The sequence below is a fragment of the Pogona vitticeps genome, chromosome 4 (assembly GCF_051106095.1).
Source record: "Pogona vitticeps strain Pit_001003342236 chromosome 4, PviZW2.1, whole genome shotgun sequence".
NCBI classification, from domain to species: domain Eukaryota; kingdom Metazoa; phylum Chordata; class Lepidosauria; order Squamata; family Agamidae; genus Pogona; species Pogona vitticeps.
This window is the reverse complement of record NC_135786.1, coordinates 179,041,126-179,067,343: the sequence shown is the minus strand read 5'-3', so window position 1 is coordinate 179,067,343 and position 26,218 is coordinate 179,041,126. Positions and strand designations below refer to the sequence as shown.

The following is a 26,218-nucleotide window of genomic DNA, read 5'->3' as shown; positions in this document are numbered from 1 at the left end:
TACAACATGGAAAGCATGAAGAAATAAACTAGGTAGACAAGATGACTTGAAAATGTAATCTCTTGACCTGTTTTGTTTCCTTTGCTCATTTTTAAAATGGGTAAGCTTATAGTTTGTTTGTCTGTATATCATAACCTGAAGTTCTTATCTCAGGGATGGTGTTAAGAACGTTCAAGGCAATTACTTCTTCTGTTTCCTTACCACAGACTTCATGATCAAACTTATTACATGGAAACGAGATTCTCCGCTCCATTAGCATCTTCTTGCTGTGATGAATCTGATTCTGATCCAAGGAAGAAGCTGATACTTAACTTTCAGAATCCTATGTAAGTTGTAGAGGTTTTATGTGTGTCACAAAATCTTATACTCTATATTTCACAATGTTTTTTTAAATTTTCTCTTTTTAGACTCAACAATAGGGTTAGATTAAAAGATTTCATTCTTTCTATAGACTGAAGCTTTAGGTTGTATCTGTATTATAGTTTCCAAACTATAATAAACAGATTTCATGAAATGCTGATCTGAGTGTTACTGCATATTATATAAGAAGTAGGAGAGAGATAAGACTATGTGGAGATTAATAGTAGTAATTACATTTCGTCAAGTCAACTCCAACATATGGCAACCTGTTCCAGGATTTTCTAGGTAGAATACCCAGACGTGGTTTACTCTTGCTTTATTCTTGGGTTATTTTGGGGCTTTGCAGCTTTCCCAATGCTACAGGTTTCCTGGGAGAGAAAACTGATAATGAGACTTCCATCTGATCCGTGGCTCATGGAGCTATCTAGCTTTAGTCTTCAAATATCTTTTTAAAAACCAACTCAACATTTCTGTAGACTAACTGGTGTTCATGTCATTGGCCCACAAGAATATTTGGTGTGATCCTGGGATGAGCAACTTAACTTACATTATGTCACGTGTTCTCTTTTGAAAAAATCTCACTGTTTGTCATGCAAGAATGTGTACTGGTTTAACTGTATACAGTATGTTGATCTTCCCAAATTCAGAGTTTGCTCAAGAAAAAATTGCTTTCTAGATGAAAAAGTATAATTAAATGCTACTTGTAAAGCTAACATGTCTAATTTTTTTAAGTAATGACAAAAAATGCCACTTTGAGTATATTAATGGGTAGAAAAGTATTTACACTTATTTAGGACAAAACTAAATAGCTTTTCAAATCTTTACCTCCAGTCTTTCATATAAAACTTATGTGCTGTTGATAGAGAAGTAGCTTCTTTTTTATTATCTTTGGTTTTGGAAATGGGTCACTGGAGACCCTACATTTACTTCCTTGGATTAATGAACATGAATAATCTGCACTGTGTACTTTTTGCTTTTTCAAAATTTGGAACTAATGCCTAGATAGATGTTTCTTGGACCTAAATTATACAAATGCCATTGGAAGCCTGTCCATATATCCTGGAATATGTAATTTAATGAGGTTAAAATATTGCTGACTCTATCTGACAGAAATGACATAATGCTGCAAAGTGGTAGCACTTATAGGATTATGAATGAAACCTTTAATTCTCATTTTTCTCTGTGAAAACTGTAGTAAAACCACAGAAATGTGCTTGAAATCTGACCAAAATGACCTTGATTGTTTGCAAAGAAAACAAAATCAGGATTGTGCTGTTGAGTGTTCCAGTAACCATCAGGACATTCGATGTGAAATACTTTCACCTGAACATTTGGAAGGTATGTAGCTTCAGCAGCATCTGCTGTTTGCATGTAGAATGTTAGCATTTGATATGTAGAATGTTAGCATTTGATATGGCTTCCTGAAATTCTCTTCATACTTTGATACCAAGAGTGAGACTAGATAGGACTAATCCAGCATTATGCCTACATAGAGCAGACTGCTAAATTAAGTGGGACTTGCCAGTCACAACTAATTTTAATCCCTTTCATTTCATCAGCTTTATGGAACTAACATTGGATTTAAACTAGTAATGGGCAAAGTGTGGCATTCCAGATGTTGGACTAGAGTTCTGAGAGTCCCATCACCTGTAGCCAGGACAGCCAACAGTGAGGGATGCTGGGAATTGTATTTCAAACTTTGGAAGTCTTCATTTTACCAACCCTTGATTTAGTTCAATGCCAATATGTTATTTTCTTCTTAATTGAGAAATGCTGGTGTGCCTTTGTAGAGATGTTGAATCATCCCCTTTAATCATGGACTCAGGTAGTTCAGTATTAACCATTAGAAGTGAAATGGTTAACTCATGGTGACTCAGGAACAAATATTCCTGTCTGTAACTTTGTGAATTAGAATAAAATAATCTTGAAAGTTGTCTCAATGTGTAAAAAGAACCTGTGATGTTGATAGTTGAGCCAATTTAGGTGGGATGTGGAGAAATCCCTAAAGGAACAAGGCATCAAAGTCTTTATTTGAAACGACTAGTAAAGTCCATGGGAGCACTTGGAGTCATGGACTGCTTTTTAGTTGATGCCACACAACTCACAAAAAGTGGAGGACAGAAGCATAGAAGGAATAAATTTGACAGAAGCATAAAAGGAATAAATCAAGATAGGAACGCAGCTGGCAATCTGCCTAGAGTGGTCTTAAGTGACTAGATAGGCGGGATATAAAATAAATAAATTATTTATTTATTTATTTATATTTAATTTATACCCCACACATCTAAACCAAAGTCTACTCTGGACAGCTAACAACAATCCAATAAAATAAAATAAAACATCAACATTAATAGAATTGAAGATGGCAATAAATAAATTAGAATTGAAGATGGCAATAAATAAATTAGGTATTGACAGGAGGGAAGGCCTGCCTAAAGAGCCAGGTCTTGAATTTGCTCTTAAAAGCACCCAGCGAGGGAACCAGATGAATTTCTGAGGGGAGATTGTTCCAGAGGCGAAGGGCCACTGCCAACAAGGCCCGCTTTCTTGTTTTTTCTCTCCGGGCCTCCTTTGGTGTTAGGCCCCTCAGCCGTCCATCCTGGCTAGAACGAGTGATTCAGGTAGACCTAGGTGGGAGAAGGCGTTCCTCTAGATATTGAGGTCCTAAACCATTTAGGGCTTTATATGTCATCATTAATATTTTGAAATCAGTACAGAAACGAACGGGCAGCCAATGCAGTGCAGCTAGAGTGGGGGAGATATGTTGATGTTTTTTCACCCCAGTAAGAAGTCTGGCCACCACGTTCTGAACCATTTGAAGTTTCCGCATCAATCTCAAAGGTAGCCCCATGTAGAGTGCATTACAGTAGTTTAATCTTGAGACCAAGCACATGGACTAGAGTGGTGAGCGTCCCAACATCATGATAGGAACGCAGCTGGCAATCTGCCAAAGATGGAAGTAGATGGTATGGACCACTGATGCTATCTGGGTTTCCATGGTAAGTGCCGGATCCAGATGGACCCCCAATCTGTGAACCTCACTCTTCATAGTAAGAGTCACCCCCCCAAAAAAAGAGGGAGTTTCCCAAACCACCAGTGGAGGGGCCACCCACCCTCAGGACCTCGTTTTGTCCGAGCTAAGCTCCTTAATATAGTAAACAGTATATAATACTAATTTAGTAAACAAACTGGAAGGAGACAGTTAAAGGCAGTCAAGGGCTGACACTTTTACTGCATAGCCATATACTTTAGTAGGGCAGAAATGTTTTTGTTTCTGCTCCGTCTGAGCCACTCATGGCCATCTGACATCAACTACCTAATCAAAGTTTAATCTGTAGCTTCTGAGCAAATCTGTTAGTCAGTTGCCTAATCAAGGCACTAATAAGAGTGCCCAGTTGGCACTTTGGTTGAATAGCTGGCTTTGCTCTTTGTAAAGGATATGGTGAAGGAAGAGCATAGCTGGGTGTACAACTAGTGCTTCACAAGGGATTTAGTATTCCATGAGAACATTGGACATGTTGGGGGAATAGAGGAGTCAGTGAACTGTGGCCTTCCTGTCATACCTCCTTTTTTCAGAAAACACAGAATTTTAGCAAGGGGCTTCAACCGGAAATCCCTGTGGCCCAGTTAAACAGGTCTAGTGAGCAAAATTTGACCCTTGGGTTTCTTCATTCATACTTTTTTTTTCCATTCAAAGAAACCTATTCTACATACTGCTAATAAAGTAATTGTCCATGTATGGCTTTTTCTGTAGCCAAAATGGCACAGTTAACCTCAGAGGAAAAGTATCAGCTGCCTTCAGGGGTTGTAAAAGGGCAGGGGACCTCTGATGGTTAAACAGGAATCTTTCAACATAACATTCATTTGAAGATTATGGTACGCATCTAAATCAGGTGCACATATCTCCAATCTTTCAGCTGCACCTCTGTAGGTGTCCTGATCTCTCGCCCCATTTCCATAATGTCCTTTGCCCCAATTAATTCTTGCAAGTTTACTGCAACAGTGAGGAAAAAGTGATCTGTATGAAAAACACAGGAAAGAAGTAGAGGTTCTTTTCTTCACCTTCTGTATTCTATAAATTTGTGAAATGGCTGAAATGAGGCTTTGTACTCGTGATACTGAAGAGAAATCACTGGAGAGTGAGCTATGGAATTATGAAATAGTACCAATTCCAATTCATCATTCCATGGTGGCCAGTTCCTATGTAGAGAATGCTGTGAGGAGGTTTTGTATGTGATAGTGGATGGATGATATTGCTGAAATTTATGCCATTTTGTCTTGCTGTATTAAGAAAAGTAATTAGCTTTGTATAGCAAAAAGAACTTCGTACATTTTGCTTGCACATATATTGCTGAGATCAAGACATTGTTGGCAAATTTTTGATCTAACCTGCATTTGTGTACCTAGTATATGAGGAATAATTATTACTCTTTAAATTTTCAGATTTAACAACTGAAATCTTTGCTTCACTGGAAAAAGGGAGTGAAGACTACAAGGTAACTTTTTGCAGTGTAATTGCATATATTTGGCTGAAAATGAAAAAACTTTCAAACAGCGATTTGGTAGCTCTTATTTTATATAAATTGAAATATACTGTTTGTTTTGTAATAAATGTCTTATGGTCTAATTTTGAGCATAATGTTAGAGTTTAGCTAACATCGTATGTTCCATATACATCAATGGCTAAAATAACAGGTTTCTTTGAAAACTTTTTAAATGTTCATGTGCAGAAAATGCTTCCCAAAATTAAACTATAAATTTCAACCAATTCCAGATAGTTGGTGATGCTGTAATTAGCTCTTCAGAAGCCCTTTTGATTTCCTACCCCCCAGCAAAATCTGCATTTATGATATCTTGAATGTATCCCACTTATATATCTGGAAAAGTTAACTGGTCTGTAATTTCTGCAATCAACTTTTTAGAAACCTTGTGGAATTTAAATATGGGTTAACTATCGAGTCATGTCCTTGTGAGCCTTTCTTTGGGACATATGTGAGACACTGAACACTTTAGGACTGATCCAGCAGGGAAATGGTTCTCTAGCTAGTTTAAAGATTAAGTTATTAAAATTTATATGTTCATTTTGATTTACAGGCTGCTGTGTTAGAACCTAGTCAAAAATGGATAAGAAGTGAAACATGTGATAATGCGGTGACTAGTTTGTCCAAGTTGATAGAAAATGAAAAACTATTGAGCTTTGCAAGCCTAGAAGGAAATTCTACAGGTATTCTTTGAAAATGTGAAGTGTTTGATGCACTTACACAAATTTTATTTCCATTAATTGTGGTTTCTCACTGTGAGCAGCAAAACAGCTTATTAGTACATTGGTATTCTTTGTGCTAGGCATGCAACATGTAGGTGAATTACCTTTCTTTTTAGAAATCTAAATACAGATATAGTGTTACAGTAGCAAACTGAAAATCCCTGCTAGTGTAAGGTAAAGGTAAAGGTTCCACTTGACATTTAGTCCAGTTGTGTCCAACTCTAGGGTGCGGTGCTCATCCCCGTTTCCAAGCCACAGAGCCAGCGTTTGTCCGAATACAGTTTCCATGGTCAGTGCAACTAGACATGGAATGCCGTTTCCTTCCCACTGTGGTGGTACCTATTTATCTACTCGCATTTTTTCATGCTTTTGAACTGCTAGGTTGGCAGGGACAAGCGACGGGAGCTCACTCCATCACGTGGATTCGATCTTACGACTGCTGGTCTTTGACCTTGCAGCACAGAGGCTTCTGCTGTTTAGGCTACAGCGCCACCACCTGCTAGTGTACCGGTGCTTAACTGCACTGATGTGGATTCAGCTGCACATCCAGTTGTGTGTCCAATTGTACAAGTTTATTGAAGGCACACTTACAGTAACTCTGAAAATATGCAACTATTAGAGCTTCATTTTACTACGTTGGATACAGGCCATTATCTCTATATTAATGACATATCTCTCTATTCCATATTAGATGAAGATGTTGGAGAGGAAGAATTTTGTGATGACCAGTTGGAAGCTTACTTTGAGCACCTTGTACTGTCAGAAGTGGAAGATATGGAAGAACAGGAACTTGCTGAATATTTTAAACCCATGGAAATGCCTTCACTTCAGGTAACATTTATTCAGTCATTGTGGTGATGAAGACCTACTTACACACAATGTAATTCCAGTCTTGTAGTGTTTAGATGTTCAGTCATTTTTGCTTCCTGAGAGAATGGGATAAAATAGAGCACATAATTGTTTGGGAATTCAGGAAAATAGTTTTTCCTTTGGTAATTTAAAGGAGCTAAGCTGTGGCCCATCCAAACCGCTTGTTTCCAAGACCTGGCTGAAATGCTAGAAGGGAGGTACTATTTCCAAAGATCTTTCTCAAAGGTTATGTGGTGAATCAAGAGATCATATTTTGTATCAATTTATATGTTAATCTTAAATTTTGCCAGTAACTCAGGCACCACAAGCCAGCCTTTAACAAGTTATTGAAACTCTTAGTATTCCCCTCCATAATGGTTATTAATGTGTGGAAGGCGCTAGCTTGGGGAAGCTGCTGTAGCCTTCACTCAGCAAGGTGAAACTTGTTACATAAAAATACATCAAGCAAAAAAGTGGTGCTAAGAGAATGCAGATCCTGACAAACTTTTGGGTTCCTTCTGACTCTCATATGAAGCAAAGTTAACAAAATCAAATTCAGGAACTTTGGCAAGCTGCAGATTCTCCTATATGGAGACATTTATTAATACAAAAAGAGAAATCTGTAGATGGATATTGTAGGGCTAGATGTTTAGCTTCCTGGATATTGGGTGGAAAAATGAATGGGTACGTGTGAATGGGTCTTGTGTTTGTCTTTTGATTTTATTCTCAAAATAGTAATTATTGTGAATGGGTAATAATGCACAATGATGGGTTTTAACAGTAGTAAGTTGAATGTTGCTTTTTATACACATTTTGTTGCTTTTTAGGGCTTTCTATTCAGTAGTGTTATTGATTATTGACTAGAGATGGGGGTATTCCTATTCGAATATGAATACCCCTGCACAGGTGGACACAATGAGGGTCCAGCCCCCTGGGGCTGGACTGTCAACTCGCCTTCTTCTGTTGTTGCGGGCTCTGCACTCCCTTCTTATCACTCCAGAGCTTGCAGTTGGTGAGCCACTCCTGGCAGGAGGCAGAACGACGAGCCTCACTGCCAGGTCGAAGAGTGGCTCGCCAACCAGGCAATCCAGAGTGATAGGAAGGGAGCGCAGAGCACTCAGCAGCGGAAGGTGAGTAGACAGTCCAGCCGGACTCTCCTTATGTCCAACTGTGTAGGGGTATTTGTATACAAATACGACTACCCCATCTCTATTGACTAAATATAGTGGCAAGGAAGGGTGCTGGAAGAATATCTGCTGGGCAATGGGAATCCTTCCTCTGTCTGTATCTAGAGAAGAGAACTATTTTATGCCTGCAACCTAGCTGGCATAAAATATCTGGTACTGTCTTGTTTAATTTTGATTTGCCCTGTGTGGTCAGCTGCAATTCCCAATTAAACTGACAGTGTTAGAATGTTATGGAAATGGTTCAAAATTGTGTGAAACCATGACTAAGGTGTACATGCTTATAGAATGAGAGAGAAAGAGTGGGCAGGGTTTACTTTACACCCTTCGGAAATTCTCCATAGACAGTTTATGTGTTCTGTCAGTTAATTCTGCCCTTGGGATCTCTTTAGACCTTGTTACTTTATATAAATGTTTTTAGGATATGGTTAAAATTCTCCTTCTGATAGTTTTCTTCTCCATAGCACATGTGACAGAACCATCTGGAAAATGTGCCCAGTACCTAGTTCCCCTCCTAATTTTGAACCTGGACATGAATTGTGTGACCAGTTACATAATAATCCCTGCCTGCTCTAAAGCTGCGTGGAAGCAGTGAGCCTAGCGATTCTTGCTGAAGCAGGGTGAGATTGCCCATTTCTAGTGGCTAGAGGCAAGAGACATAGACCGCTGCCCAAAGACACACATGCAATTTTGAACAGCACTTGTCTGGCTAATATTGTTCTCCATTCCAGTTCTTAGCATGAGAAAGGTGAACAGTTAGATGGCAGTTGGTTGTCATGGTGAATCTTGCTCATGGCAGGGAATGCAGAGGGTTGGCAATAAGCAATTTTGTTTGGCCAACAAATTCAATGAAAAATTGTAAACCTTTGTTTTGGTTTTTGCTAGCAATTGAGATGCACTAGGAATTGATCCATTTGAATCTTTGCCAGATATTGCACTATATAATATAGCGACCTATAGTACCAGAGATGACTAGAGGATATATTGGAGAGAATGCACATTTTTAGCAGGTTGACACTCAAAAGTACAACATGAATGAGCAGATTAGCACTTACTTCTGAAAGTAACAACCCAGGAAGTTTTGTGTCAGTTCACTAATGCAGGGTGAATACATTTCATTTGTTCTGTGACCCCCTATTGAATAGGTAGATATGGCGGTAACTACTAGACTTGATGTCATAGCAATCAATTCTGTAGTATTGCTCCTGGACAATATGTAATTTCAAGCTTCAGATCAAATGACATGGCTTGAATTATTTCTAATTAGATTAGAATTGTTGGTCTAAACATAATGCCAGAATTATATCTCACAGAATTTACCACAAGGAGCGTGATAAAGGAAAATTTAAATATAACTGCAGTTAATGGTTTTTGAATGATTCACTCACTGCTTTCTAGGATAAATTGTTATACCTATGCCCCAAATCTTTCTAATCTTCACTGTTCCTTATGTGATGTGTGTACATGTTTAGAACAAATTTGATAACAACTAGCAAAAAATACCTTCAAATCACAACTTATAAATGATAAAACACAACAGATGGTGATTATTCACTTGAGATTACTTATTTCTGGAATATTTTCCTGCTTTTCTAAAAAAAAAAAAAACAAAAAAACAAAAAAAAAAACAATGATCCACTTAGCTTAAACATGTTATCTACTCAGAAGTTGACCAAGAGTAAGAATATAAATAATAATGTTTTGTATCTTGCTGTAGCAGTGGTGTGTTAAAAAACTAACTCTGAAAATTCTGTAGAAAAAATTCAAAATGCCTGAAGTGAACCAGGAAGCAAGAAATGATTCACTTATTCTAAGTGATGAAGAATTTTACGATCTTAAAGAAGAGTACATAAAAGATGAACAATTCATGCTGCCAATGATAGCAAAGCAAGAGGTATGTGAAATTAAAAATTAAGCATTAGTTAAACATCTAATAGCATTCATATTTTAAGTAGTCAGTATAGCTTGTGGTTTAGTAAGTAAGCTGTTAATTCTATGTAATATGTATTTAGAAGTTGGCAAATTACTATTTTATAAGCTCTAAATATATGTGTGTTGTATTTTTTCCCTTTAAAACAGGAAGGTTGCATGAAGCCTAGCTCAATTGCTGAGCCCAACAGTAGTGCTGATAAGTCTCCTGTTGGAATAGTAGGTGATGCATCTCTAGTGTGCAGCAGAACAATACATTCACATGACTTATGTTTAGATGTAGAAGGTAGGATAACTTTAATATCTCTCATTTTTGTTCTAAAAAAGTTTGGATATTAGCAATCAGTTGTCTTGTGCAAAGGGTAAATTATCTAAAATTAAATATCTGTTTGGTCACCAGAGTTTCTGCTTCTTAGAGGACAGGCATAATCTCATTACCTCTTTCTCATTTCCTAACTGATGGAAACATATGGTGTGCTTATGTTGAACTGATTTAATCCCTCCTAGAAACCATTTTTGTTCTTCCATCACATGTTAGCTAGAGGTCACAGATACCCAAAGGGAATTAATACAGAACTTATTGAAAATGCATCTCTATGTCTATATGTTAAAAAGGAAAGGTAAGAACTATGTTCCTTTTGTAGCAAATTGTGCATATTTGTCATGAGAGGAGAGCACTTTAGTCCTGTCCTCTTCTATTTCTGGTTTTGTTACTGTTATACTTGTGAAGAGCAATGAGTCTGAAGAGAAGATCCTCAGTAGTCGGTGGGGGCTCTTCATGTGAGTCAGGCCTCTGACTCATGTGGAGAGCTCCCATGGATAGCATAGGCTGCTTTCTTCAGACTTGTTCTCTGTATGTAAAAGAGCAACAAAACTGGAAACAGGTGGATGGTGCTAGAGCTCTCCTCTTTATCATGGAAAGTATAAACAGTTTCTTAACAAATGAATAGAACTATGCAGTGAACACATGGTGTCCTCATCTCTATTTTTGCATTTTAATCTAGGGTTGGACTGAATCCAAACCAGATCTGCTGGTTGGGTGATTTATGATAAAACACCATAGAGTTCCCACTGTTTCCACCATAGATTTCTATGAAAACAGTGGGAACTTTGGGTTGAAATGATCATGCCCTCTTGAGATTTGTTATATAGAGAAAAAGCGAAAATGAGAGTAGTGTAACATACACTCTGGATATAGGGAAAGTTAATTTCAATAAAATCAGAGAAGTGCTGGGTGAGATTCTACAGTCAGAAATGCTTCAAAGAGAAGGGGGTTTGTGATGGATGGGAGCTTCTTAAGAGTGAGATATTAAGAGTAGTATGAATAATAACTTGTATGAGGAAGAACTGTGGCAGACATCTAAAGAAACCATGGTGGATGCATAAAAGGCTAATGTATGAGCTACAAATTAAGCGAGACATATATAAGAAGTGGAAGGAGGGGCAGATCACCAAGGCAGAGTATAAAGAGATAGCCAGTATTTATAGAAAGAAGATGTCGAAAAATAACGTTGAAAATGAGCTCAGATTTGCAACAAGTAAAAAATAACAAAAAGGGATTTTTCTGCTACATTTGAAGCAAAAGGAAGAAGGAAACAAGTCAGCTGTGTGGAGAGGATGGATAATTCTTATGTGGTGACAGAGGGAAGACAGAACCGTTGAACTCCTACTTCTATTTCCTCATGAAAGAAAAACAGTGCCCAACCTAGTGCAAGAGAATAAAGGAGGAAATGAGACTGTTGTTGCCCAAGCTAGAGAAAAAGATGTTATGGGAACACCTAGTACCTTAAATGAGTTTAAGTCTCAGGGACCAGATGAACTCATGTGATCCCATCTTCAAAAAAGGGGAAAAAAGAAGATCCATGCAACCACTGGCCAATTAGCTTAATATCAACACCAGGGAACATTATAAAACCAATTACTGGACAGTTTGTTGGCAAGTATTTAGAAGGGAAAACTGATTTTTAAGACTAATCATGGGTTTCTCATGAACAAGTCACAACAGACTAATCTTTTATCTTTAAAAAAGAATTATAATTGTATTGTTAGATAACGGGAATGCTGTGAATGTAGTGTCTCTTGATTGCAGTGCTTTTTGACAAGGGTCTCTCATATTTTTATGGCCAATGTGATAAAAGTGCAGGCTGGGTGATGCAATAGTAATGTAAATTTGTAGGTAGTAGACAGACTGTATCTGTGTCATCCTGGAGGGGAAATGACAAGTGGAGTGTCAGAAGGTTCTGTCCTAGTTCTGGTGGTGTTCTTTATCTTTAGTAAGGACTTGGATGAGGTTATGGAGGGAATGCTCATCAGATTTACAGATGATACTAAACGTAGAGTGGTTGCTAATGCTTCAGAAGCCAGAATTGGGATTCAGAATAACATTAGCAGATAAGACAACTGGGCTAATACAAAGAAATTTTGTTAAGATTTTCAAGAGGAGAAAATGTGAAGTACTGTACCTTAAAATCAGACGCAGTTTAACGACTCTGCCATGAGACTCCTCAATAGGGATGAAAAGGATCTAAGTACAGTATCTTGGTAGATCACAAACATGAGCCAGAAGGGTGTATCAACAGAAGCATAGTGTCAAGGAAAATTACAGGCCTGAGCAGAATGGAGTGTATTAATGAGAATCCATAATGATCAGGTGTGTTAAAACTGAGTCAGGATGACTCAGCAGTGCTGATGCAACTCATGGATGATGCAACTCGGGGATGATGCAATGTGTGATCTGATTGGTCCTGTATATATATATGTGTGTGTGAATTGTACAGTCAGTTGTATCTTCTTCCTGCTTGAAGATCACTTCTACACGTTATGCTGCCAGAATGCTGTAAATACTGCTGTAAATACATGTTGCTGAAGGAAATGCTGCTGGACTGTGTGTGAGTTATTTCTGGACTGCGAATCACTCTGCTAAAACCGTGATTTGCGCCAAGAAACTCTGGCGCATAGTTCTAAATGAACGGAAATAATAGTACTACTCTGTTCTGCTTTGGTCAGACCTCAGCTAAAGTACTGTGTCCAGCTGTGGGCATGACAGTTGAAGAGGGATCTCAAGAAGCTGGAACATGTTTAGAGGAAGGCAGCCAGAATGGTAAAAAGTTTGGAAACTAAGTTATTTTAGGAAAGGTTGAAAGGACAAGGCCTATTTACATGGAAAAGAAAAGTCTGAGAAGCAGTATAATAACCATTGAAGTATTTGAAGGGTTATAATATGAAAGATGAAGTTTTTTAGGATGAAAAGTGATGAATTCAAGTTTCAAGAAAGGAGATTTCAGCTGACCATTGGAAAGAACCAACAGTGACAAGCATTTAATAATGACAGTGACTGCAACAGAGGCTGGTGGATTGCCCTTACTAGAGATTTTTAAACAGGTTGGATGGCCAACAGAAATGCTTTAAGGTGTGAATTTTCAGCATTGATAAGGAGCTGGATTGGATGATCCTTGGGGTCCCTTTCAGTTCTATAATTCTGTGATCTCAGTTCTGATACTGGAAATAAATTCATGTGCTAAGCTTGCACTCAGAAGCACCTTTATGCCTTAATTGTTGAATTCCTCTCCCTTGGACCTCTACTTGTATTTGGTTTCAGTTGGCAGATCCTTGAAGTTCTAGTTTTTTTTTTAAAGTAGGTTTTATATGCCTAATGTATGACCACCCTTGTTCTCGATTGCATTTGAGTTGACTATGATACTTGTATTTACATCTTCTAAAATTCTGGTGACATATATTCATGCCACTATTTACTGTTTTTAATTTTGAATTGTTAAGTGGTTAAAGCATTTATAAAGAAGAAATCTCAAATGGTATGTTAATTTCAAACTAAAGTTATATTTATTTTCTAGAAGTTTGAAATTGATGTGAAATAAATTAATATTAAATTTATATTATTGCTGCAGATTTTGACTCTCATAGGGAAGATGGAACACCTTTAAAGATTAATACAGTCAGTGGTAGAAAAAATGTAAGTGGAAAATCTATTGAAAACCATACTCTGTGTATTATTGCTGATAATGTTTCTTTATTTTGGCATAACTTAGTCTGAGCATGTCTTAGGGAATAAAAAGGTTTTAACTTTTCAGTGCTGTGTAGCCAACAAAGAATTTAGTGGGGTTTTATTAGGGATCCTTTTCTATACCTTATATGCCTCTGTTAAGCTCTTCTGTGCCTTGAGGACATAACTAGAGCGGGAGCAAAGAATGGAACCTGGTCACTTAAATTCATTGTCATGCTAGGGCCAGGACCCCATTGTGACATAATATACTTCCCCTTGCAGTTCCTTAAAAAGAAGCTCCCAAGAATTTCCCAGCTGTCCAGAGCAGGGCTGTAGTGATAAAAGGGGATTGTTCCTATCCTGCATCTCCTAGATTCCACTGTTCCGCCAGCAGAACTCTTAACATCCAGTGCTTCCCAATAACCTGAGAGGGTAGAGAGGGTTATGGTTGAAGCAGGAATTCTATAGGTCTGCACTCTCGGGGCTTAGAGGTGCTAACCAGCATCTTCAGTGGGGTCTGAAAGTCAAAAGGCAGTCTGTGCTTTGTGCCACAGCAACTGTAATATGTTTCCTATGCCTTTTGTATGAGTAGCACCAGCTCATATTGTGGAACAGTCTGCAAGGGCAGCCTTGTTAAGTGCATATTGTTAAGTGCAGTGGTCAGATAGTTTCACATGCACTTAAGACCACATGTCACCAATTTTGTACCAACTACACTACCTTTAATTTGTTTCTGAGCCCAATTTAAGTTTTGGAGTTCTACTCACAGTCCTAAATGACTTGGACCTGTGTATCTGAAAGAGCAACTCCTCCCACCTCACCTTTAATCCACAGTCTTTGTCACCTGCACTGTTGTTTCTTGTTAACAAGAGAGTTAGTGGGTTATTGAGACAAATGCTCTGAGAAAGGATAGGTTGGTTCCATTCCAACTAAGCTTTACGTATATTGTAAACATTACAGTTTGATAGGACTTTTTGATACACTCAAGTATTGCTTTCTTTGCTTGAAATGTTTTGCTCTTGTCTGATTTTATTATGCTTAACTAATCACACTATTTTATCTTTTACACATTGATAAAGTACAGCTCTTGCGTCAGTGGTCTAAGCCATATGACTGCTTTTTGATGGCCTTTTTTAAAGCACAAGATTTTGGGACATCTTCAGAAGTTTACCTTACCTACTCACTGGCTCTTTTCGCCTTCCTCTAATTGGAATCTCGCATAGTTGTTATATGTGTACACAATATCATTAATATTTCCTCTGGTGATGAGTTGTCATGAAAGAAGCAGTTTATTTGTTTGCTTGAATCATTTTATTCCAGTTGAAAATGCTCACAGGGCAGCTTAGAGCAGGGGTCTCAAACTCAATTTACCTGGGGGCCACTAGAGGCAGAAAAAAAAGCCTAGCCTCGCTCACCGGCTTTCCCCCAAGACAGCGCCTCTTGCACCCTCCATCCAGAACTGCAGTCTACCAGCCAGCAGACAGGCGGGCTGGCTGGCAGGCTGCAGTTCTGGATGGAGGGTGCAAGAAGTGCTGTTTTGGTAGAGAGCCAGCGAGCGAGGCGAGGCTTTTTTAAACTCTTGACAGCAGAGGATACGTGGGTGCTTTGGAGGGGCAGGCAAGGCGGGGGCTGCAAACTATCATCCGGTGGGCCGCAAATGGCCGCTGGGCTGCATGTTTGAGACCCCTGGCTTAGAGAAATTAATACTTAAATAGTATCTGGCCCGAGTCTTGTAATCTGAAAGGTATGTGACACAAGGAAAGTGATTATAGGGAGGGGGGAAAATTAATGTAGGTTGAATCTGTTGCCAAGACAGATGGGAACAAAACTGTTCTGATAGTACACATGTCTCCTGTGCTTCTGTTCTTCTTTAGGGATGAGCTGTTCTTTGCTGGCCTGATCTTTTCTTTTAAAAACTAATAGGTCCTTGAGGATTTTTGTTTTGTTTTGTTCTATAAGACTTTAGGTGTTAGTTGATCAGAAATGGGATGGGAAATTATGCAGTAATTGATTGTAAAAGGAAATAATATTGATATGCACATATTTTCTTTTTTTATAAAAGGATGCCACGAACATAACCAACTCTGCACTAAAGCTAGATTCAGTCTACTTTAAATGTAGTGAAGATGATAATGTTGCTTCTGAAATCTGGCACACAGAAGAAAAAACTGGTTGTCCTCCTATGTGCCAAACTGCTGATGAAAGTCATGTTCCTCTGGCTGATGTTTACCTGTCCCCAAGTGTTCATGGAGGATCTGAACAGGATCCGTGTACGGTAGTAGGTTAGTTGAATACTAGCTCTTATTTGCCAGCCGTTCTGGGAGCTGGTGAAGAGCTACTGCTAAAACTACTGTAAAGCTTATTGGGTCAATACATTTGATGACTATTCACCTGCCTTCCTATGCCTAATGTGTGCTGTCTCTGAACAATAACCACCTCCGTTTGGGGTTGCTGTTTAACTTGTGAACATGGAATTCTTTCCCTGAAGTATTTCTTTTTTTCCAAACAAGGAGGCTGGTATTTTGTTTTCACTTCTATTTAAACACTACTACACTAAGACCTGACTTTACACTTGAAGAAAAACAGTAAGAACACTTTGGATGAAATACCTGCATCTAATATTATTATGGAGCTACAGCCTTGATTATGTGTGCCAGCAATAGTGAGTGGAGTTTGAGGTATATCTTGTGACTGCTTTTTTCATGCAGTGTTAGTAAACCAAAATAAGTTTTTAAAAAACCCTAAAGAATAAAGGTTTCAGAGTTAGTCTTTAACTTTTTCATTGGACCACTAAAATACGTTTGCTTTCACTTTCTTCACTGAGTTTAAGCACATTTAGTTATTTATATGAATCTGTATGCATGCTTGTTTTTACACAACATCCAACAAGAACATAATTAAACTTCACAATTTCTTCACAAAAACAGACACCTCAGCTTTTTCTAACAGAACAGTTGTAAGCAAACTACTTCAGTTCTACTGCACCTAGGAAAAAGAAACAAAACACACAGTTACAAGATGGGGGATACCTGGCTCAGCAATACTGCAAGCAAAAAGGATCTTGGAATTGTTGTAGATCACAAGCTCAACAGTGTGATGTGACTACAAAAAAGACAAACGCTGACTTCCGGCTTGACGTCGCGACGAGACAGCAGCAGGAGAACAGAGCTCTGTCCCCTGGGCTGAATTCTGACCCGTTTTGGGACCCCTGGAGGGGTGGTGAACTGGGGGAGAAAGCCTGTTGATCACAGGGGGTGGCGGCCATCCCGGTTCGATCCAGGAAACTCCCTAATCAGCCAATGGGCAGAAATAAGCAGCTTCGGCAAGCTTCCAAGTCGCTGGCAGCCGTCTGAGAGAAGCAAGGAACAGCACCTGGCATCGCTGTTTTTCCATCGGTTGAGAATTCTTTTGCAACTAATTGCCTATGTACCCCTATATATGGAAAAAAAGAATTGCTATCTTATCTCAGTAACTTTTTAAAGCGGCAGAAAATCTGGTGAGAGGGATAGCTGAAGAAAGTAACTTTTTTAATTACACTTTAAGAATATTTACAACCTGGCGTTATAAGCTTAAGAGACCTTCTTCAAATTAAGTGTGGACATTGTTTTGTCTATCTAAAGTGTTTGGAATGATTCCCAGAAGAGGTGGCCTTGGACATTCTGTTGTTGCTTAAGGCTGAAAAACTGTTTATCTCCTCGTGAGCTTCTCTTTGCATTTGGCTGGAATTAACCCTAAAGTGGACTTTTCAAAAACTGTTCCTTGGGTCGAATTTGGTTCAACTCTACATAGCCAAAGCGGAACTCCTGAAATGACTATTTGGAATATCTGTTTATAAGCACCTAGGCAGCAGAAATAGAATGGCACAACAAGGACAATTTTGGAATGAAGTAAAATTTAGGCTTCAACAAATATTAACGATCGTGACATCTCATTATGAAGAGGCAAAATTATTCAATCAACATCAGAAGGACTATAGTCCACAAGCAACTGAAAACAAGGAAGGAAATGGGAGTATCACAGATGATGTATGCCAAACTAAGCAGCAGCTTGAGAAAGTTAATCTAAGAGAAACATCAGTCTTGGACCAGAGGAGAGTACCAAGGGAAGACAAAGGGGAAAAACCAGCAAAATTAACCAAAAAAAGCCTGGAAGACTCATTGAAGATAGACCAAGTACAAAAAATGGACATAAATCAGATCTACAAAATGGTTTTAGAGGACATGAAAGATGACAGCATGTTTAGAGATATAGCAGGGAATGAAAAAAGAGGAACCAGAGAGGGAATTACCTAGAAAGATGAAAAAAGGGAAAACAAGGAAGGGCCCCTTAATATTGGAAACATGTTTATATTTATCATTTGGATCTGTAAAAGGGTATATTCTATATATTAAAAGGAGAACTAAATTGAAATAAGGGAGCCCGAATCAGGGTAAAGATGTAATATGGTGACTTTTTATTTTAGGCAAACTAAACTAGATATAAAGCTGGGTCATGGATCTGGAATCACTTTCAATAAGAATGTTATTAGAAGATCTTGAGAACTTTATATAATATGAGAGTAATATTATGATAGTAGCTATACTATATACTAAAATCTGTATATGAATGGTTTGAAAGAAGGTCGGAATTTGGGGGGATAATCGAGAAGACACTGAGATGTAAAAAACAAATAATTGTAAGCAAGTATGTAACACAATGTCTGATAAGCACAAACAATGTAGATAGATTGGAAAATTAATAAAAAATGTTTTTTTTAAAAAAAGAAGCTTCCAAATTAAAAACTGGACGGAGCAATAGGGTTTGGGCCACATAGATGGTCACAATACTGTGCAATCTCTTCGCACAAAAGAATGGTTCTTCTTACCCTTTAAAATATGCATATCACTTAGTTCGGCCTGCTCAGGTCTGTTGTGGATCTTGTGCTTTAAATACTCTTCAGTCTACAGAATGTAAAAACAGAGATCATAACTATACTAACTATAGGATGAAGAACTTATTTGAGAAGATGCGGTCAGATCTGGTCTAATCTACATATATAATTTTAAAAACATTTTAATATATTTGTTTGCTTTATTCTTAGGCTGCCTTTCTTCTGGAGATCCAAGGCAGCTCACAATGATTAAAACAAGTCACACTAACAATTAACAGTTGAAAACAATTAATTGATTATGCAATAATAATTAAAAGGCATTTTAAATCTTGGGGGGGGAATGACTTTAAAGAACAAAAAAACAGGATCTTGGAGGGAGTCAAGTCATTAAAAGTCTGCTTAAAGAGACAGGTTTTAACTGTCAGTGAAATAATAAAACCTTTTTATTGAATATGGAATGTTTCATAGCTAAGACATGGCTATTTAAAAGGCTGCATTTTTTCTTTTTTTTAATCTCAGAATGAACATTACCTGTAATTGGTACAAGAGAAACACTGTGCTTACAATATGTACTAAATCCAGTTTAATTTGGGTTTTGCTTGTAATACATATGGTAAAAGGCTACTTTAGTCCTGTGCATAGCAACTAGAATGAATCAAATTCTAGCCCTGTGCTGCTTTCTATCTATGTAAACACTGCTGTATTCGTTTAAATCCACAGTAATTAAATTGATGTACTTTCATGTTATGTGTGAACAAAGATTTTCGAACAACCTTCAACTAAACCACTTAAAAAATATTCTGATCCCTCACCTCACCCAGCCCACCCCACCGCCCAGCAATACTTTCAATAAAGGCTTAGAATACAAAAAAAAAAAAAAAAGACAAATGCTATTTTAAGTTGCATTAACAAGAGTATAGTTTCCAAACCCCATGAGGTACTAATTCCACTCTGTTCAGCACTGGTTAGGCCTCATCTTGAGTTCTTTGTCCAGTTCTGGACACTGCACTTCAAGAAGGATGTTGACAAATTGGAACAAATTCAGAGGACAACAAGGAAGATCAGGGTGCTGGAACTCAAGCCCTGTGAGGAAAGACTGAAAGAATTGGGTATGTTTAGCCTTGAGAAAAGAAGCCTGAGGGGGAGATATGATAGAACTTTTCAAATACATTTAATGTAGTTATACAGAGGAGGGGCAGGAGCTGTTCTCAATCATCCCAGAGTGCAGGACACAACAATGAGCTCAAGTTACAGAAAGCCAGATTTCAGTTGAATATCAGGAAAAACGTCCTTTTTTCCCGGTCCCCTCCCTATTCATCACTTTGTCTGTTAAAAATATATAGGTAGTAACATTGCTATATTACTTTGTAGTGAACTCTTGTGTATGAAAAAATTGTTTGAACCTTGAAGAATTTAGAGATAACACTTATATATTTTTCAGGAGACTCACCACATAATGTTGTGTATCAAAACGAGGAAGGCAAATGGGTAACGGATCTTGCATATTACACTTCATTTGATAAAGAAGAAATATTAAATCTGTCAAACATGAGCGGAGATTTCATTACTGGATGTATGTCTGATTGTATTTTTCACTTCCTTTAAACATCTCAGTCAGAAATTAGCAGTATTATTAGCTGATTTCATAATTAGTTTTCCTACCCTCTGCTTACAAAATGTGATAGGTAAAAATCTGCAGATCTCTAAACTGCCAATATTTTCTTTGTCATAAAATGTAAGGAGGTTGTGTAGGAGAGAACATAGTATCTTTTCAGCAGTCTTTGGGCAGCGTCTGTTTTTAAAAGTAGTATATACCCAGTTTCCCCGAAAATAAGACCTAACCTGAAAATAAGTATGATTTTTCAGTATGATTTTTCAGAATGCTCGTAATATAAGCCCTACCCAAAAAAATAAGCCCAAGTTAAGTGAAACCCCGCCCTCCACCATTGTGCAGCAACCAGAAGATGATGACATGACTGTATTTGAATAAATGTCTATCGTACATGAAAACAATAAAACATCCCCTGAAAATAAGCCCTACTGCTTTTTTGGAGCAAAAATTAATATAAGACCCTGTCTTATTTTCGGGGAAACAAGGTATAAAATTTTGATTTCACTGTAATTAAACACTGCTAAATCAAACGAGGATAAACATGTCATGAATCTAACAGAAAATTACAAAGCTAAAACGTTATTACAAAGCTAAAACGTTAACTCTTTAACACTATATATTTATTACAATTAGATGTGATTCAGAGGATATCTAAAATGTCTCCTGAGGTTAAAGAATGGCTTGTAAGATAAACTTTAGAAAAAGAAGAAAGGATTAGTATATCCTGACTTTAATGTTTTCCAGCCATGAGGGTGCAGTTCTGATCTTGAGATGATATAAGCTTGTTTTATACATATTGTTGCTGCTTCTGAAAATAAGTCATCTCTTTAGGTCAGCGGGTCCCAACTTTGGATCCCTAGATGTTCTTAGACAAAAACTCCCAGAAGCCACTAGCTATGCTGACAAGGATTTCTGGGAGCTGTAGTCCAAGAATATGTGGGGACCCAAGGTCGGGAAGCACTGCTTTAGATAGATGTTCTTGTATTATTAAATACAAAGTATTAATGGAGCTACTAACTGATAGGGAAGCCACTGGTGTAGTGGATAAGAGACAGACTTAAGACTCTGAAGATCTGAGTTGAGATCCCAGTTTGGCTATAGAAACTCACTGCAGAGTGGCAGTGGTAAAACCTCACCTTAAATATCTTACGGATCTTGAAAAGCCTATTAAGGTTGGACAATTTGCAACTTGACATAACAAAATAAACTAGTTAGTATGTAAAGCTCTCAGTGGCAGTATTTTATCTTGCCTCTAACTTAGTTGTCTAGTCTGCCAGGAAGCTTGGAATATGGTGACATGTCAACTGTACCATTTTCTTCTCTACTCTCTGAAAAGCTGATGCAGTTGCTATGATTGCCCAGGATCAAGAAGATTTTGAGAGGGAGCATAGGTTCATGCAGGTAGGTAATATTCTAAAGACCCAGTTCTAGAGCACCTTGAGAGCTAATGATGATTCTTGACAGTTCTGCCTTTGTTACAATTTTAGGAAGAGAAAATGGACCAACAAAATACCTCTGGATTAGGAGATTCTTCATGGAAATCAATTAGTAACTACAACCCTCTAAGAACCTCACAAGCTGACTTCAGCAAAGATGCTAGTTATTTACGACTCTCTCTGGGAGAGTTCTTTGGTCAGAGATCGGAGGCTCTTGGTTGCCTTGGAGGAGGTGATGATGTGAAACGGGTATGTGGCTAATCTGTCCATATCATTGTGCCACTGGAAACCCATTTGCATTTGGCAGGTTTGTTGTTTATTAGAGCAACTAGAGTTGGATGGGAGGACTAGAAATTGTTTGCAAATGCATTTGAATGGGCCATAGCTACATAAGAGACCACATATTGGTCAAAGTGGGCTCTGTTAACTTTATTAAGTTACCTCTGATAGCAGGATAGGAAAAATCTGTACTTGAAACCCACTGCAAAGCAAGAAGCTGTTCTGTATCACCCAGAATTAACTTGATATAATACAGTTTCATGTATATGTATATTTCTGTGGAGGTATTTCATGCCATTGACTGTAAATCACTCTAGTACCAGACAGGCTTTGAAGACACATCTGGCATGTGGCAGATTCATATATAACTTTTGCCAGCTTCTGCTGTAATGCCTATCAAATAATTCATTGCTAATGTTTTATCTTCTTTATAGCCGTCTTTTGGTTATCACATTACTTCTCCGCAGAAGAGACAACCTGTACCTTTACTGAGGCAGTCTGATGTATCTACAGCAAATTCTGATAAACAGAATTTGCAGATTTCTGACACTCTTCAAGGTAATTTCTCTCTAAACAAAGTATTTGTGTATCTCAACTGGAAATAGCTAGCTATTTGTTCATAGGTCCTGAACAAATTATTGGTTGAGCCAAGTTCCAATATCTGTTTGGAAATTTGTATACAGGTGTTTCTTTGGCTCTTAGGACAGTACAGTGTTATAAAAATGTCTGGAATCCTAATGGTGTTTGCTTAAGGTTTATGTAAATTGTCCCAGTTATCAAATGAAGTGCCAAGGAAAATCTTGTGCAGCTGGGTTATTACCAAGCACATGATCTAGAGCACTGGTTCTTAACCTTGGGTTACTCAGGAGTTTTGGACTGCAACTCCCAGAAGCCTTCACCAACAACTGTGCTGGCTGGGGTTTCTGGGAATTGCAGTTCAAAAACATCCGAGTAACAAAGGTTAAGAACCAGTGATCTAGAGGATCTAGGGTGCCTTATTAATTAGCCAGAATTAATCATGATAAGTTCACAAACCTTAGAGGAACAGCAGTACAATTTTGGCCAACACACCCTTTTAAACGTAATTACAAATGTAATCTGTAAACACTAAAATCATAACACAGTATAATACCCATAGTCCTAAATTGGTAGGGTTCCACAGCCAGATTATATATGGAAAGTTTGGGTGAACATAAGTGTTTTTAGTTATCCAAAATTTAGAAACATGGGAGCAAGCTGTATTTTCTTTCATACTTTATGGAATTATGAAAATGGTTTGCTGTGGGCCCAATTCAAAGTGCTTGTTTTGACATATAAAGTCCTAAACAGCTTGGGCCCTGGATAATTGAAGGACCGCCTCCTTCCATATGAGCCTACCCGGCTGTTAAGATCTAGCCAGGGGGCCCTTTTGAAAGAGCCATCCCTCGAGGTAAGAGGGATGGCTTGTAGACAAGGGGCCTTCTCGGCAGCTGCCCCCAGATTATGAAACGCCCTCCCGACTGAAATTCGTCTGGCGCCGACACTGATGATATTTCGGCGCCAGATCAAAACCTTCCTGTTCCAGAAGGCTTTTAATTGAAATAACATTAACTGTGGGTCTTAATGATGGCAATTTTAATTGTATTTTAATCGTATTTTAATCGTATTTTAATCATTTTATATTTTATTGTATTGAATTTTAATTGTTGTAAGCCGCCCAGAGACCTTTGGGTAGAGTGGGTGGCATATAAATTAAATAAATCATAAAATAAAATAAATAATAATAAATAATAATAATTAAATTATACAACAAGCTGTTGGTCTTTCAAATAAGCTGTTTCAACAATGAGAGCCAAATTCAGTTTCCAGGGAATTTTCAGGGACTTCTTTTAGCTTAAACTTTTACTGATGGTAACTAAGCCTTAGTAGAGACATTTGAATCTTAAACAATGGTAAAAAAAACCCAAAAGAAAACTCATACAAAATACAGGAAATAGCTGTTGATGATATTGTCAGAAAGAGAGTGTGAACATCTGGGAGATGCCAAAGTATCAGATTTGGCTCTAGAGTCTAATATTCTCCACCTCTAAATCACTATATACGTGTTATAATTAAATTGCTTGGAGGATACACTTATTTTTTTAAGTATTTATTTGAGGACATGGTAGGGAATATAAAAAGTAATGGGGAATAGGGAAGAGGGGAAAAAAAGGTTAGGGGGATAGGAGAACACAGAGTATACCATCATCCAATCAATTCATATTACAATAACAAATCAACTTTTTGCTTTTTCAGTTTGATTACCCTCCTGCTTTCATCTTATCATTTAATTTTAGTTTAATTCTATGTTACTCCAACACTATCTGGTAACTGCAGCCATTTATACAATACATCCCATCGCTCAGTTTCCTTTTGAATTACAGTGGTGCCTCACTTAACGATGTTAATTGGTTCCATTAAAAAAATCGTTATGTGAAAACATTGTTAAGTGAAACACCATTTCCCATAGGAATGCACTGAAAACCAGTTAATCCGTTCCAATTGGAACGGATTGCCGTCCTTAAGTGAAAATTGCCATAGGAAACATCGTTGAGTGAAACACGGTTCCCCAATTGAAATGCATTGAAGCCGACTCAATGCATCTGAATGGGTTTGCGAAGTCCCTTTTCACTCCTGTAAAAGTGTCTTAAACTGTTTGAAGCCTGTTTTAAATGCTTGCAATCGTTAGCCCACCTCCTGAAACCTATGCAAACTTAATTTGGTGTTGTTCTGAGGCACCACTGTAAATTGAATTTCAGCCCATCTGACAGAATATCCATTTTTGTCACTTCCCATATTTTCACAATAAGATTCTCTTGTTTCAGTGTCTTTTTCTTGAGATTTTTAACATAATGCTTTTTAATTTTGGAAGCTGCATAGGTCACTGGATAACTCTCTATCCCATCTATGTTACCTGGTGTCATGCCCAATAAAGACGGTTCTAAAGTTTGTGCAGTTTCATTTAAGTTTTCTTTGGCATCTAATGTCCCCTCTTTCGTCACTTTCATCAGATCTTCTATTTTGCTAAGACCTTCATGTACTTGCTGAAACCCTGTTATTATTATCTTTTGCATAGTAATCTGCCATTCCTTTTCTATTTCTTGTACCACTGTTCCAAAACTTTGGGATTGAACAGACCAAGTCTCCATTTGTTGTCTTAAATTTTTGGAGGCCATCTCAGGCTTACCAATGAATGGGGTTTGTATAAATAATACTATGCCCTTAACCACAATGATCGCCCCTTATATATGCTCTAACAATTTCCACAATTTTATCAACAATCCAAACCCCTAGTCATAAACCTCCCCTTAGATCTCCCTCCAATCTTTATCCAAATATCAAAATATGAAAATCAACTTTTAACCCAGCAAATTCAAAATCAAATAGAACCGTGGCACAATAATTTCTTCTTCTCTAGAATTTAGCAAGCTTCTGTTATCAGTCTCACACGCAGTCCAGCAAACAAAACAACAATCACAGAGTCTCAAACTGTCCAATAGTTGTCCTCGAAGCCCGTCTTATGATCTTCCATTAACCCCTTGATTTATTTAATTTTTTATTTATTTATTTTTGGACTTATATACCGCCCCATAGTGCTACAAGCACTCTCCGGGCGGTTTACAATTTCATTATACAGGCTACACATTGCCCCCCCAGCAAGCTGGGTAGTCATTTTACCGACCTCGGAAGGATGGAAGGCTGAGTCAACCTTGAGCCGGCTACCTGGGATTTGAACCCCAAGTCGTGAGCACAGTTTTAGCTGCAGTACAGCGTTTTAACCACTGCGCCACTCCTCAGACCAGTCGACCACGTCAGCTCCTTCTTTCTTCTCCAGAAAACCACCAGATTCTGTTAATAACAGTTCACAGAGTCCAGGAAAAGGCAAAGAGAAATATGTCCCAGCCAAACTGCATTCACGAAACTCAAGTCTCTTAGATCCTGTTCAATGGTATTGGAACCGTCTGGGATTCTTTTCCAGAAACATAAGATTTATTTTTCCGTCTCACTCTCTTGGCTTTGAAATCAGCCTGCTATATTAAGAGTTCACTTGGGGAGGAGAGTTAGTTTTGCTTTTGAGGCAGACTGATAAGATAGGCTCGCCGCTGCTTTTCTTCTTTCAGCCAAATATTTTCATTCTTATTTTCAGCTTAATGGGGCTTCAGCTTTCTTAGTTGTTATATATTTTAAGCTTATATTGGTTGTTCTCCTCTCCCCGATAAAGGGTTACTCACGGCTCAGTGCCAGATGTGGCGCCCGCTCCGATCCGTGCTGGGTGATTTATTCAGAGGGAAGAAGTCCGGGTTTGCATCCTTTTCTTCTCCTTCTGCTGCTCACCATCTGCTTTAGAGAGACTTCTCCTAGACTCTCCTTTGATCCCCATTTCAAAAAGGGGATCCCGGACTGGACGGTTCCAGTTT

General features: G+C 38.0%; 1 protein-coding gene across 8 annotated transcripts in view; it reads left to right on the top strand.

Moving 5' to 3' along the window:
- The window catches only part of CEP192 (centrosomal protein 192), a 99,348-nt gene that overhangs the window by 3,580 nt on the left and 69,550 nt on the right, over window positions 1-26,218 (top strand). For 7 of the 8 annotated variants that reach the window (XR_013544153.1, XM_072998778.2, XM_072998781.2 and 4 more), the window contains exons 3-15: window positions 207-326; window positions 1,556-1,698; window positions 4,804-4,856; window positions 5,455-5,584; window positions 6,315-6,454; window positions 9,413-9,550; window positions 9,736-9,871; window positions 13,491-13,555; window positions 15,648-15,867; window positions 19,897-20,028; window positions 21,404-21,468; window positions 21,555-21,752; window positions 22,217-22,340. Coding sequence is in view for 7 of the 8 variants with exons in the window: in XM_072998778.2 (XP_072854879.2) it covers window positions 207-326; window positions 1,556-1,698; window positions 4,804-4,856; window positions 5,455-5,584; window positions 6,315-6,454; window positions 9,413-9,550; window positions 9,736-9,871; window positions 13,491-13,555; window positions 15,648-15,867; window positions 19,897-20,028; window positions 21,404-21,468; window positions 21,555-21,752; window positions 22,217-22,340 (1,664 nt within the window). In the remaining variant the exon portion in view is untranslated. Of the gene's footprint in view, window positions 1-206; window positions 327-1,555; window positions 1,699-4,803; window positions 4,857-5,454; window positions 5,585-6,314; window positions 6,455-9,412; window positions 9,551-9,735; window positions 9,872-12,502; window positions 12,686-13,490; window positions 13,556-15,647; window positions 15,868-19,896; window positions 20,029-21,403; window positions 21,469-21,554; window positions 21,753-22,216; window positions 22,341-26,218 lie in introns of those variants that run through there. The other variant, XM_072998782.2, reaches the window with a different exon arrangement.